We start from the raw sequence: 14,317 nt of genomic DNA, 5'->3' as shown, positions 1-14,317 counted from the left end.
ATAGGAGACATTTGTGAAGGAGATAATCTTTTGAGCTTCCTATACAGCAGAGATTTGGAATTCCATCAAGTCAGGGTTTTAAGTTTATGCAAATTTTGGCATGCTGAAGAACACCAGGCCCCGGATTACTCCAGGAGGTCAAATTAGTATGATCGATTCCCTGCTAAGAGGTGGATGTAAAATTAAAGTGATTTTTGGTAATTTAGTGTCTAGTCTACATGACGACTTGGAAAAAAACGAAATGACCTGGGCAACTAAATTAGCTGATCCGGATGTGGATCTATACAAATCTCTGCACTTGGCCGATAGAGTACTCCGGTCTTTAAATTTGAAAGCCCAACATTATAAGACACTCTTTAATCTGTATTTTACCCCTGCCAAACTGTATGATTGGGGGAAAAGAGAAGATGACAAATGCCCAAGATGCCATGAAGGTCCAGCTAATCTATTACATATGTTTCATTATTGTGATAAGTTAACTGTAATCAGGGGGGAGATGGAACATTTTTGGGAGGGCCTGCTAGGTTTTAAGATCGAGCTATCCCCTACCCTAATGCTAATAGGAACCGACAGCAACCTGGGCCTCAATAAGGAGAACGAAGCCCTCATATTTATATGTGTAGCTGTTCTCCGGCTATTGTTAGCTGCTGGTTGGAAAGATGCAGTACCCCCGTCTTATCAGATGTGGCTGGCAAGACTGTTGGGAATCTATAATATCGAATCTGCTCTTTATTCACGCAAGGGTAGAATGATGAGGGAGTGGGGGCAGGCTATCTGGAGACCAATTACTGGCTGGGTCGCTCCCCTTATATAATTTTAATGTTCTGTTAATTTATGTGGTATAATTTAGGCATGACCCAGCAAGGGGATTGTTATATGGTCTAGTGGCATTAAGGAATGATTTGTTTTTCCTCTGTTCTAATTGCTGTTTTAATCCCTCTTCTCTTTAAAGCACTATCTTTCTCTGGATTATCTCTTTTGGATGGATGAAATGTATTTATTTTTGTTAATACCAGGTCTTTTTCACTAAACAAAAAGCAAAAAAAAAGAAAAGCTGAACCAAAAATAATGAAATCACTCACATTGTAATGAAAAAATTTAGATTGCAATATTGAACTTTTATTCTTCGTTAAGATCCTTTGAAAGAATTGGCACAATACACATAGTTATTAGAGGTTAATATTATATACATGTTATATGAATTTAACTTGATTTATAATGGTACACACTCAGAATGCACATAAAAATAATTTATTTTCACATTTGGCAAATATCGTCACACTATTTCTTTAGTGATGTATGTTTAGTTTAATTTTAGTGCTTAACTAAGGAATTTCTTATATTTTCATATTTTGTGCAGTGGAAATAAACAGTGTATTTAAAAAAATTTTTTTTTTAAAGATGTCTCGTATTGCTAATTTTTCACTTACCTACTCTACTTGATCTAGAATGCTGAATAGAATATCAGATACATTTATTTCTGTATAAAACATCATGTTTTCATGAGAATTAATCTGTTTAAATAAGCAACTTTTTAATTATCCAAATCCTGAAAAACTGTTTTTCAATTATCATTTGAAAAAATAGTCTTCATTTAGATCAACTAAGCTTACACAGGGTTTATTACATCAGAAACAAGCAAAACCTTTCTAGCATTAAGGTATATTCAAAGCAGACCCATACCAATCCAAGGAGAATTTTGAAAACTGAACAGTGTAGCGGGGAGTACTACGTCGTGGTCTGCGAGGTGATCGCTCCCGTCGAGGTGATATCTCTCTTGAACGCTTTCTCTGTGGTGTTCGAGATCTTCGCCTTTCCCTTTCTCTGCTTTTAAAAAAAGAGACCAATTCCTCATTTTAAATCAGAATTATTTCCCATAATAATTTTTGATAACAGACATCATGCATGAAGACAACTGGATGACACAATCCATATTCCTTTACTTAAAGCAGCACTGGCAAAGCCAATAGGTCAGGATGTTACCACTTACTGGCATAGATATTATGGACAAAGCGTTTTAAAATAACCTGAAAGCAGAGGGAAAGCAACAACAGCCAATGGAGGTGGGTGGATGGAAGAAGAAACCGCAACAGAGAATCTACAAGGGCAACAGAGGGTGGGTGGGCACTGAGCAGCAATGGATGGAGGATGGGTGGGGAATAGCAATGGAGGGAGGTTGAATGGACAGGCACTAAGCGACCGTAGCATGGTGGCTAGGTACTAAGCTGCAACAGAGGGAGGGTGGGCAGTTTACTACACAGGAACTAAAGAGGGTGAGAAGTCACCAAACGGCCACGGAGGGAGGGTGGGTCTCCACTAAGTGGCAAGAAATTTACCCAAGCAGCAATGAATTGAGGGTGGGTTTATACTGAGCGGCAACAAAGGTATGGTGGGCAGATAATGAGCGGCAACAATGGGAGGGTGGGTGGATAGTGAGCGGTAACAAAGGGCGGGTGGACGGATCCTGTGGGGAGTGGGCAAAACTAAGTGGCAGCAAAGACAGGGTGTGCGGGTACTAAGCAGCAACGGAGGGAGGGTGGGTGTTCGGGTACTGACCTGCAATTGGGGAGAGTGGCAAAGGAGGGTGGTGGTCAGGTACTGAGCGGCAACGATGGGTGGGTGGGTGGTTGGGTATTGAGCGGCAACGGAGGGTGGGTGGTCGGATACTGAGCGGCAACGAAGGGTAGGTGATCAGTTATTGAGCGGCAATGGAGGGTGGGAGAGTGGGTACAGAGCGGCAACAGAAGTTGCACGGGTAATGAGCAGCAATCTAGTACCCAGAGATGGGTGGGTAATGAGCCATCACAGAGGGTGGGTGGGCCGGTACTGAGTGGCAACAGATTACTGAGCAGCAACAGAGGGTGGGTGGGCCGCTACTGAGTGGCAACAAAGGGTGGGAGGGTAGGTGGGCTGGTACTGAGTGGAAATAGAGGATGGGTGGGCAGTTACTGAGTGGCAACAGAGGGTGGCTGGGTGGGAACTGAGTGGCAAAAGAGGGTGGGTGGGCGGTTACTGAGCGGCAACATAGGGTGGGTGGGCGGGTACTGAGAAGCAACCTTTACTGAGCGGCAACGTAGGGTGGGTGGGCAGGTACTGAGCGGCAACTTAGGGTTGGTGGGCGGGCACTGAGCAGCAACAGAGTGGATGGTTGGGTACTGAGCAGTAACGGAGCGCAGGTGAACGAATCACTGAGTGGCAATGGAGTATTGTGGGGGCGGTACTGAGCGGCAACGGAGGGTGGGTGGATGGGTACTGAGTGGCAACAGAAGGTGGGTGGGCGGGTACTGAGCAGCAAGGGAGGGTGGGCCGGTGGGTACTGAGCAGCAACGGAGGGTGGGTAGTTTACTGAACGGCAATAGAGACTCGGTGGGCGGGTACTGAGCGTCAATACTAAGCGTCAACGGAGGGTGGGTGGACGGGTACTGAGCTGCAACAGAGGGTGGGTGGGTCGCTACTAAATGGAAATGGTGGGAGGCTGGTCAGGTACTAAATGGCAAGGGTGGAGAGTGGGCAAAACTAAGTGGAAACAGACAGGGGGCGGACCAGTACTAAGCTGCAACTGTTAATAAGCAGCAACGAAGGGAGAGTGGGAGGTTACTAAGCTACAACCAAGGGAGGGTGGGCGGGTCCTAAGCGACAACGTATACTAAGCGGCACCAGATAAAGGATGGACAGGCACTAAGCAGCAACTGAGAGAGAATAGCCAGGTTGTAAGCAGTAATGGATACTAGACAGCAACAGAGGGTGGTTGGCCGCTTACTAAGCACCAACTGATTACTAAGCGGCAACAGGGGTAGGGTGGGCAGTCACTAAGCAGCAACAGAGGGTGGGTGGGTGATCAGTAAGCGGCAACGTACAGAGGGGGAGAAAACAATAAGTGGCAACGGTTTACTAAGCATTAAAGAATCATTAAATGGCAATGGAGGGTGGTTGGGCAGTAACTAAGCTGCAAGGGAGTGTGGGCATTTACAAAGTGGCAACGGAGGAAGGTGGGCAGTTATTAGGCTGCAACGGAGGGAGAGTGATTGGTTACTAAGTGGCACGGGAGGGTGGGTGGTCAACGAGTAGCAGCGGTCACTTAACGACAGGTGGAGGGAGGATGGGTGTTCACTAAGCAGCAGTGGAGGAACAGTTGGCAGGCATTAAGTGGTGGGAGTATGAAACGGGAGAGGAGATAGAGGGTCCCCAGATTACTTTGAATGATCATATAGCTAGTGCCTGATTCCCAACTGTACTCTGATTTGGACACAAAAGTTTGTTTCCTTCTCCTCTTCTTCCCCTCCCCCTGTCCCTTCCTTCCTCTCCCCTTGTCATTTACTCCAGCATCGGAAAGTGATTACCCCGAAGGTCTCCATGCTTGAACGGGGGCGATTAGATCATAGCGGCAAAGTTTAAGGGAATGTTCTTTTTTCTCTGGGGTGGGATGTATTGAGGGAGGGGTATTAAGGGAGGGCTAAAAGTTTCTGTACAAATATACCTATATCTACTGTTCCGCAAGGATTGCTTTGTAAGTACGTATCTTTCTTGGTTGTGAACAAACATATGATACTGTGGATTGAAAACTTATTAGATCAGTAAGAAAACATGAGAATTCTTGTACAATTGCCATGTAAAATGTACGAAATGCTTTACTTACCTGTAACTGCAGTTATCCAGTATTGGTGTCTTTCATAGATTCACATGCCTGAATCATTCACCGTCGTCGGAATGGGAGTCCCCGGTATATAAATAAAGTAATGTCCCAAGACATATAGATAAATAGGCCTAAAGGCCTCACCTTGGTAACCTATCCCTGTCCATTTGTAGAAAGGACCAAACTCTAGAAAAGAGCCAATCAGCTGTCACATCCCTCTAGAACCCTCCTGGAAGGAGCCTCAGTCCCTCAGATTTTCGTACACACAAAGCTAAGTAGGGGTATTGCTGAGAGAAGTAGGTGAGCCCTTCCAGGGGAGGCGGAGGGTTGCATGTGAATCTATGAAAGACACCAATGTTGGATAACTGCAGTTACAGGTGAGTAACACATTTCTTATCCAGTATTAGGGGTGTCTTTCATAGATTCACATGCCTGAATCAGAGTAGCAAGCAATAAACAAAGCACATTTCGGATGGTATAGGATATACAAGTCATTAGATAACAACATATCAAACGACTAATAGAAACATGCATTCGTAAGCAAGACATACCACCAAATTATACAATACAGAAATGTGCATACATGAGGAGGATGGAGGGATGAAAAGAAGGCTCACCTCTACTGAAACAGATGACGAAGTACTGCTTGTCCCACCGCAGCATCTTTCATGAGTTCTGTATCCAGGCAGTAATGCCTAGTGAAGGTATGTGGCGACTTCCATGTTGCAGCTCTACAAATGACTATAACCGGCACTCCTGCAAAAAGCGCCATGGATGTAGCTATTGCCCTGGTAGAGTGGGCTCTCACTTTAGATTGTAGGGGTTGTCCTGCTTGTTCATGACAAAACAAAATAGCTGCGGAAATCCAGCGGGAAATACTTTGTTTGGTGAGTGGGAGACCCCTCCTGGGTGTACTGTAAGCCACAAATAGCTGATGAGACTTCCTGAAGGTGTTTGTCTATTCAATATAAAATTTTAGGCAGAGCTTAAGATCCAGAGAGTGTAACGACCTTTCCGCTGCCGTAGTAGGATTCGGGAAGAAAGAGCGTAAGACAACAGGTTTGTTGCGATGGAAGTCCAACGGGACGTTTGGAATAAATTTAGGATTCGTCCGTAAAATTACTCTATCCTGCTTGAATTGCAGAAAAGGTTCCTGTATTGAGAAAGCTTGGAGCTCGCTCATTCGTCTTGCGGAAGTGAGTGCAAGTAGGAGGGCTGTCTTCCAAGAAAGGTATTTCAGGTCAGCCCTGTGAACTGGCTCAAAGGGATGTTTCATGAGCTGGTTAAGGACTGTGTTGAGATGCCAGGTAGGTGGCAAAATCCTCACAGGGGGAAAAGTTCTGTAGAGTCCTTTTAAAAACTGCTTGATCAATCTGTAAGACCAAAGAGAAGGGCCAGTATGAGATCTTCTGTAACGAGATATCGCTGCCAAGTGGACCCTGATAGAAACATGAGCAAGGCCTGAGTTCGCCAGATGGAGAAGATAAGGTAATATTTGTTCCGGAGAGGAAGAGAAAGGATGTATACCTTGAGCCTTATACCAGATGCAAAATCTCTTCCATTTTAAAGAGTATGTTTGACACAAACTAAGGTTGCATGTTGTAAGGCTAAGATTAATGGCGCCTGGAGTCGTGATATAGCATGTCAATATCAAGCTCATCGAACGGAGAGACATGAATATGGTGAGGCGGTTGGAAGATGTCTAGCTCAAAGACTTCGTGGGCGACAGACACTACAACGCATAGCGACATTAGAGAACGACCGGGGTGGCTTGGTTGAGTCGATAGATGGTATACTGCAGGTTTTCCAACAGTACTATACTGAATTGTATACCCAAGAATATCTTCCTCAAAATCAGATTGATAAGTTTGTGGCTAGATTTGAAGTATCCATGGTGGTGCCTACTAACAGAGAGGAATTAGAAGCACCAATAACGCTGCTAGAGTTGGAGACTGCACTCAAGGACCTTGCGCTTGGGAAAGCTGCCGGTCCGGATAACCTGCCTTTAGAGATATATCGTTTGTTATTTTCTATTATTAAAGACGATATGCTGGCTATGTTTATTGCAGCTCAAACTGGTAACCCTACTCCTTCGTGGGTTGATGCGAGCATAGTGATATTTAAAAAGAAAGATAAGCCCCCACATCTCCTGGGGTCTTATAGACCCATTTCACTAATCAATGCCGATGCCAAGATATATTCCAAAATCATTGCTAGCCGCTTAATTCAAGTTGTACCATCATTGGTGTCTTATCATCAGCACGGCTTCCTTCCAGGCAGAAGCACTGTTAATCATCTACATCGTGTGATTGTGGTTTTGGATTATGCATCTGCATTTCACAAAAATGTTGGCTTGGTATTTCTAGATGCTGAAAAAGCATTTGACGGTGTGGCGTGGGCATTCTTATAGGCTATTATGGGTAAAACACAAATTATGTATAAACGACCAAGGGCTAAGATTTGTGTGATGGGTCAGGAGTCATCATTTGTAAATATTACCCGAGGTACGCGAAGGGATGCCCATGCTCGCCGTTATTGTATGCTATCTATATTGAACCACTGTTGCAGATGCTAGTGGCCTCTCAGCGTATACAATGAATGGCTGTGGGGGATAGCTATGTACGTGTGTTAGCTTATGCTGACAATATTGCGGTCATTACATCTGATCCGGAGCAGGCCTAACATGAAATCGAAAATATAACACAAGAATTCGGCAGAGTGTCTGGGTATAAATTGAACATCACTAAAACCCAGGTAGTATGTACAGCCGGGTTATGCCCCAATGACCCACACATGTTACACAGGAGGCTAAATATCTAGGAATTAAAATTAGGATGTCGCTCCAAGAGTTAGTTATTGTAAATTGGATTGATATACTACAATCAGTTAAGCATCAGCTGGAAAAGTTGGAATGTCTTCACTTAACATTGGTAGGGCGACAAAATGTTTTAAAGATGGTTATTCTGCCTAAGGTACTTTATTATTTCAGGACGGTACCGTTGAAATTATCATGCATACAACTGACAAAGCTGCAATCTATTGTAGATAAGTTTTTATGGGGTTGGAAATCTCCCCGTCGGGCGTCTAAATTCATGACACTACCGCCTTTAAGAGGTGGATGGGGTGTCCCAAATTTTGCTTTTTATTATTTAGCCTGTCTTCTCCAGAATATTAAAATTTTGGTGATTGGTGGTGAGCCACCGATATTCGAAAGCCCTAATATCTACCCGATGCTATTGGGAAGCCAATCGCGACAAATGCTGCTGCGCTTTCTTGAACCGAGCTACTATAAAAGAACTAGATTTAAGGTGGTATTAGCAGCATTTAAAGGCTGCAGTGGGTACGGAAAATCATCTCTCTTAAACGTATTAATTTCTATACTCCTTGTGATTCAATAGAATTACTCCCTTCTATATTTTGGGATAGTAAGATGCTGACATGGGCTGATAAGGGCATCGTTTGTCTAGGCAGTATGTTTGATGTTGGTACTATGGCTACATTTGAAGATTTAAAAGTAAAATATGCGGTTCCCCAGAATGATTTTTTCAAATATTTACAGCTAAGGAACTTCATCTTTAAACATCGAAATATATTACCCTTAGGTACCAACGAGCTTTTCAAAATCTTGAACAAACCGGCCAGGATTGGGATTCTATATAATTGTATGTTGCGCACACAGAGTGATGATATTGAGGCACAGGAGGGGAAATGGAGTACTAGACTTGGTATTCCCGACCTGTTTGTTCAAGAATCAAATAATATGGCTGCTAAAATTACGTTGACTGCCAACTTACGTTCCCAACACTATAAAACTTTATTTAATTTATACCACACACCGGTTAAGATGATGAAGTGGGGCAACATGCATAATGGGAAGTGTTGTAGATGTCAAGTCGATATGGCGGATATTGTGCATATATTTTTTTACTGCATTGTATTGAATCCTTTTTTGGGATCCATTGCACAATTTCTGTCCAATATTGTTAATTCTGAAGTGGCGATATCTAGAGAGATGATGATGTTTGGATTATGTAAAGATATGGATACTCAGCCACTGTACTATCAAAAACGCTATTTTTTTTTTTATGGGCATGTCAGTTGCCCGCTTGTGCATTGCTTCCATGTGGTTGAAGCCCGAAGCACCTACATAGGAGATGTGGAGGGCAAAGTTTTATAATGTGTTTCATTTAGAATATAACTTGTATCGCATTAAATCACAGAAAAAAAAGCAACTTGGCATCAAAATTTGGCAGCCTATTATCAATCACTTGGAAAGCTTAGAATAGTTGTTAGATTCATTGCTCAATCATTTTTTTTGGTGGTTTTTTTTGCCCTGTTTTTTTTTTTTCTTTTCCTTGGTTTGTTTTTTGGCACGCAAGCTTGCTCATGACATGTTTTAGTGTATTTATAATATGCTTGCTAATGGATCGATGTCCATATGTGTTTGTTTTTTGCCTTGATTATGCTATGAACTGAGTGATAATAAAAAGATTTAAAAAAAATAAATAAAGAGTATGTTTTGTTGGTGCTATCCGCCCGTGCTCGAGCCAGGATGGCTCTACAGTCTGGCAGAATATTCAAATTTTGAAGTTCTCTGAACTCAGGAGCCAAGCCGCTAATTTGAGTGAGGCTAGATTCGGATGTTGGACTTGTTGGTTGCTCATCGTGAGAAGAGACGGGAACTGTTTCAAGCAGATCGACGGTTCCAGAGATAGACGGTGGAGTTCCGTGAACCAATGTTGGCGTGGCCAAATTGGGGCTACCAGAATGAGTGTACAAGGCTCCGCTTTCAACTTTCTGAGGACCCTGGCAATCATAGGAAATGGTGGAAAGGCGTATGCGAAGACGTTGCACCATGCGATCGAAAATGCATTCCCTAGAGACCTTTTCTGGGGATGCCAACTTGCAAAGTGTGGGCACTTGGTGTTGGATCCTGTGGTGAACAGGTTGATCTGAGGAGTGCCCCATCGCGAGAATATTTGGTTGAGGATTCCTCGATCCAGTTCCCATTTGTGAGGCGTTGTCCTCTGTCTGCTTAATGAGTCGGCGAGTACATTGTCCATGCCTAGTCAAGTCATAAATTTGTATAGCGCGCTATTCACCCAGAGGGTCTCAAGGCGCTTAAGGGAAGAGGGGTTCGCTACTGATCGAACAGCCAGGTCTTGAGTTGTTTTCTGAAGGAGAGGTGGTTCTGTGTAAGACGTAGGTGGGTGGGGAGGGAGTTCCAGGTCTTGGCCGCCAAGTAGGAGAAGGATCTTCCTCCCATGGTGGCTCTTCGGATGCGTGGAATCGTGGCGAGGGCCTGGTTGGACGATCGCCGTTGGCGGGTGGGGGTGTAAAAGGTCAGGCGAGTGTTGAGGTATCTGGGTCCTAGGTCGTGAAGGGCCTTGTGTGCGTGGGTGAGGAGTCGGAAGGTGATTCTCTTGTTGACGGGGAGCCAGTGCAGGTCTCTCAGGTGACCAGATATGTGGTTGTGGCGAGGTATGTTTAGGAGGAGTCTGGCGGAAGCGTTCTGAATGCGTTGAAGTCTATTCTGTAATTTGGCTGTGGTTCTGGCGTAGAGGGTGTTTCCGTAGTCCAGACGGCTTGTGACAAGTGTTTGGGTGACCGTCTTCCTTGTTTCGGTGGGGATCCAGCGCAAGATCTTTCGGAGCATGCGTAGGATGTTGAAACATGATGATGAGACGGCGTTGACTTGTCTGGTCATCGAGAGGGAGGAGTCTAGGATGAATCCCAAGTTGCGAGCATGGTCCGTTGGTTTGGGTGCGCTGCCTAGGGCGGAGGGCCACCAAGAGTCGTCCCAGGCAGAGGGGGATGATCCTAGGATAAGCACTTCCATCTTGTCTGAGTTCAGTTTTAGGCGGCTGTTCTTCATCCACTCGGCTACGTCTTTCATCCCTTCGTGTAGGTTGGTTTTGGCGGTGGTTGGGTCGTTGGTGAGGGAGAGGATCAGCTGGGTGTCGTCTGCATAGGAGATGATGTTGAGATTGTGTTGGCGTGCGATGGATGCGAGGGGACTCATGTAGACGTTGAAGAGGGTGGGGCTGAGTGAAGATCCTTGTGGTACACCGCATATGACTTCGGTGGCGTCTGATCTGAAATGGGGGAGGCGGACTCTCTGGGTTCTTCCGGCTAGGAATGAGATGATCCAGTCCAAGGCCTTATCTTGTATTCCGACGTTCCTGAGGCGTTGTACAAGGGTGTGGTGGCAGACTGTGTCGAACGCTGCGGGGAGGTCCAGGAGGATGAGGGCCACTATTTCCCCGTTGTCGAGCAGTGTCCGGATGTCGTCTGTGGCTGCAATGAGGGCGGTCTCGGTACTGTGGTTGGCTCGGAAACCAGATTGTGAGGGGTCTAGGGCATTGTTAGATTCAAGGAAGGCGGCGAGCTGACTGTTGACGGTCTTCTCTATGACTTTGGCGGGGAATGGGAGGAGCGAGATGGGACGGTAGTTCTTAAGCTCGGTGGGGTCCGCTGTAGGTTTCTTCAGGAGGGCACTAAGTTCGGCATGTTTCCAGCTTTCCGGGAAGGTGGCGGTGTTGAAGGAGCAGTTGATGATGTCCCGGAGTTGGGGGGCGATGATGGAGTCGGCCTTGTTGAAGATGTGATGGGGGCATGGGTCGGTTGGCGATCCGGAGTGGATGGAGTTCATCGTGCGGATGGTGTCTTCGTTGCTGATCGGGGTCCAGGCGTGGAGGGTGGTGGTGGGGGGCTTCTGTTCTGTGGTTGGGGGAGTGGTCAGGTCGCCGAAGCTGTTATGTATGTCAGCGATCTTGCTGTGGAAGAATGAGGCAAGAGAATCGCAGAGGTCTTGAGAGGGAGTGATGTTGTTGTTGCCGGCGTTGGGGTTGATGAGCTCTGACAATGCTGAAGAGTTCTTTGCTGTTGTGGGCGTTGTTGTCTAGTCGCTCCTTGAATGCTGATTTTTTGGTGGTGCGGATCAGCTGGTGGTGTTTGCGGGTGGCGTTCTTGAGGGCGGTCATGTTTGTGGTTGGGTTTCTTTGCCATGCTTTCTCGAGGGTGCGGCAGTTCTTTTTGGAGTTCTTGAGGTCGTCATTGAACCAAGGGGCTTTTTTGCTTCCTGGCTTGTTGGGAGGGTTTTTCAAGGGTGCTAGTTCGTCAGCGCAGTGGGTGATCCATTGTGTGAGATTGATGGCTGCTTGGTTTGGGTCCGTTGATTTGGCGGGAGGGTTTTGGTTTAGAGATGTGGTGAGCTGGTCGGTGGTAATTTTGTTCTAGTATCTTCGGGGAACTTGTTGCGGGTGGTGGTGGGTTGTGGTCTTTCTGAAGCTGAAGTGGACGCAGCTGTGGTCAGTCCAGTGGAGTCCTGTGGCGTGATTGAAGGAGATGTGCTTGCTGGAGGTGAAGATTGGGTCTAGTGTGTGTCCGGCGTAGTGGGTGGGGGTGTTCACCAATTGTTTGAGTCCGAGATTGGTGAGGTTGTCCAGCAGGGTGGTGGTGTTGCTGTCATTGTTATTCTCCAGATGGAAGTTGAGGTCTCCTAGGAGAATATAGTCCTCGGAGGGGAGGGCGTGCGGGCTGACGAAGTCAGCGATGTCTTCGCTGAATTGTGTGCGGGGTCCTGGGGGTCTGTAGATGAGGGTGCCTCTGAGTGTGGTCTTGGGGTTGGTTTGTATTTGGAAGTGGAGGTGTTGCCTGGGACGTACTCCGCCCGAAGAGATATATTGTGTCCAATTAACCAGTTCCAGATTTTCTGCGACTCGTGAGAGAGTGTCAGAGAGCGAGTCCCCCTCTGTTTGTTGAGGTAGTGCATCGTCGTAGTGTTGTCCGTACGGACGAGCACAAGTGAATTTTTGATTCTTGGAAGAAAGGCTTGAAGGGCGAGGAAGACCGCCCGCAGTTCCAGGAGATTGATATGGATCCCTTTTTCTGAGGGAGACCACTTTCCGCTTATCTGTAGTTCTTGAAGAAAAGCCCCCCAACCTTCCAAGGAGGCGACTGTTGTGATGATATGCGGTGCAGCCGGATGCAGGAATGGTAAGCCCTGAAAAAGATTCCGAACTGACATTCACCATTGCAGGGTCTTGACCATTTGAGAAGTTACTTTTATGAGATCGTCGGATGACCCTGTGCATTGGATCCATTGTTTTGAGAGTGCCTCCTGGAGAGGGCGCATCCGTAAACGGCAGTGAGGTATCAAGAGGATACATGATGACATCATTCCTAGTAAGGATTTGAAAAGGCGGACCGTTAAGGTCCTCTTTGAAGCCACGAGAGTAGCCAGTTGTAAAAGCTTTGACTTTCTCTATTGAGATGGGAAGGCTTTCCTCAGTCGTGTGTCGAGGGTTGCACCTAGGAAGTTGATGCACTGAGAAGGTAGAAGGACTGATTTCTTCCGATTTAGCGTGAGTCCTAAATGATTGAAAAGCTGCAGACAGGCGTTTGAAGATCAGGACGCACTTTCCAAGGATGGAGCCTTTATTAGCCAGTCGTTCAGATATGGAAAAACTTGCTGATGGTGCTGACTGAGATATACAGCTACTGGGGAGAGACACTTTGTAGAGATACAAGGAGCAGACTTGAGCCCGAAGGGCAGGACGCGAAATTGAAAGTGTCTGCCTGCCACCGCAAACCTTAAATATTTTTTGTGATCTCTGTGAATCGGGATATGGAAGTAAGCGTCCTGAAGGTCCAGGGACGTCATGTAATCTTCCCTTTCCAAGAGTTGTAAGACCTCCTGGATCGTTACCATGCGAAACGACTGCTTCTTCAGGAATTTGTTGAGGGCCCTGAGGTCCAAAATCGGTCTCCATTTTTTTTTTTTTTCCCGAATTAAAAAGAAGCGAGAATAAAATCCATTCCCCCGTTGAGATAGAGGGAATTTCTCTATCGCCCCTTTCTGGATCATAAGAGAGCTCTCGGAGACGCTGCCGTAAATTTTTGTGAAGCATAGGGTGGGGAGGAGTTTGGGGAGGAATATGTATGAATTCTAAAGAATGGCCGAATTGGACTCATTGTAGAACCCAACGGTCCCTGGTAATCTTCTTCCAATTTTTTAAGAAATGTGAAATCCTTCCTCCAATTTTTGATGATGGAAATGAATCTGGGGCTGGCTGAAGAGAAAGGTCATTGCCAACGTCCGTTGTTTTTTCGCTGGCCTTTACCACGAAAGGACGACTTGCCATAAGAAGATTGTTGGCTATGTTGCTAGCGCTGCTGGTACTGGGATCTATTCTGGCCCGAAGAAAATGAAGACCTGTATTGGTAGTTCCCTCTATAAGAGGACTGTCCTCTACCCCTGGAACCACGAAAGGACTGTTTTTTGTATTGGAGAGAGCCCAATGCTCTAGCAGTGTCTGTGTCCTTTTTAGGTTTCGCCTGGCCGAAGGCTGCGCTCTGCGCAGCTTTTCGGCGCAGGCGAAATCTTATGTTACAACAGAGTGGGCTCAGAGTGGGCTTGGGATTACGCCCTCTGTTCCATTGGCTAGCTCCATAAATGGAGGCTAGCCATTGGAACAGAGATCTGTCCGTCATGGCCGGGACCAGATTCGTGGGCGTTCCCGAGATTTTTTCCCTCTCCGCCTCTGCGATGTCGTCATTGCGGCGGTGGGCGTGTGGTATTTTTTTTTTCGTCTCGCCATGTTTTCCTTATTTTCACCGTGTCTTTTGCAGGGGTGGGCTGTGCACTGAGGCCGCTGATCAGGTAAGCAGCATTTTTTATTT

The 14,317-nt window shown here is 46.1% G+C and overlaps 1 protein-coding gene across 6 annotated transcripts in view; it reads right to left on the bottom strand.

Annotated features, from left to right (window-relative positions):
* Window positions 1–14,317, bottom strand: part of CCAR1 (cell division cycle and apoptosis regulator 1) — a 1,607,854-nt gene that overhangs the window by 1,109,444 nt on the left and 484,093 nt on the right. For all 6 annotated transcript variants that reach the window (XM_078643192.1, XM_078643189.1, XM_078643190.1 and 3 more), the window contains one exon: window positions 1,684–1,827. In XM_078643192.1, the coding sequence (XP_078499318.1) occupies window positions 1,684–1,827 (144 nt within the window). The remainder of the gene's footprint in view (window positions 1–1,683; window positions 1,828–14,317) is intronic.

The sequence above is a fragment of the Lissotriton helveticus genome, chromosome 5_1 (genome assembly GCF_964261635.1).
Source record: "Lissotriton helveticus chromosome 5_1, aLisHel1.1, whole genome shotgun sequence".
Lineage (NCBI taxonomy): Eukaryota > Metazoa > Chordata > Amphibia > Caudata > Salamandridae > Lissotriton > Lissotriton helveticus.
The sequence above is the reverse complement of the archived record's forward strand: the minus strand, read 5'-3'. Positions and strand labels throughout refer to the sequence as shown.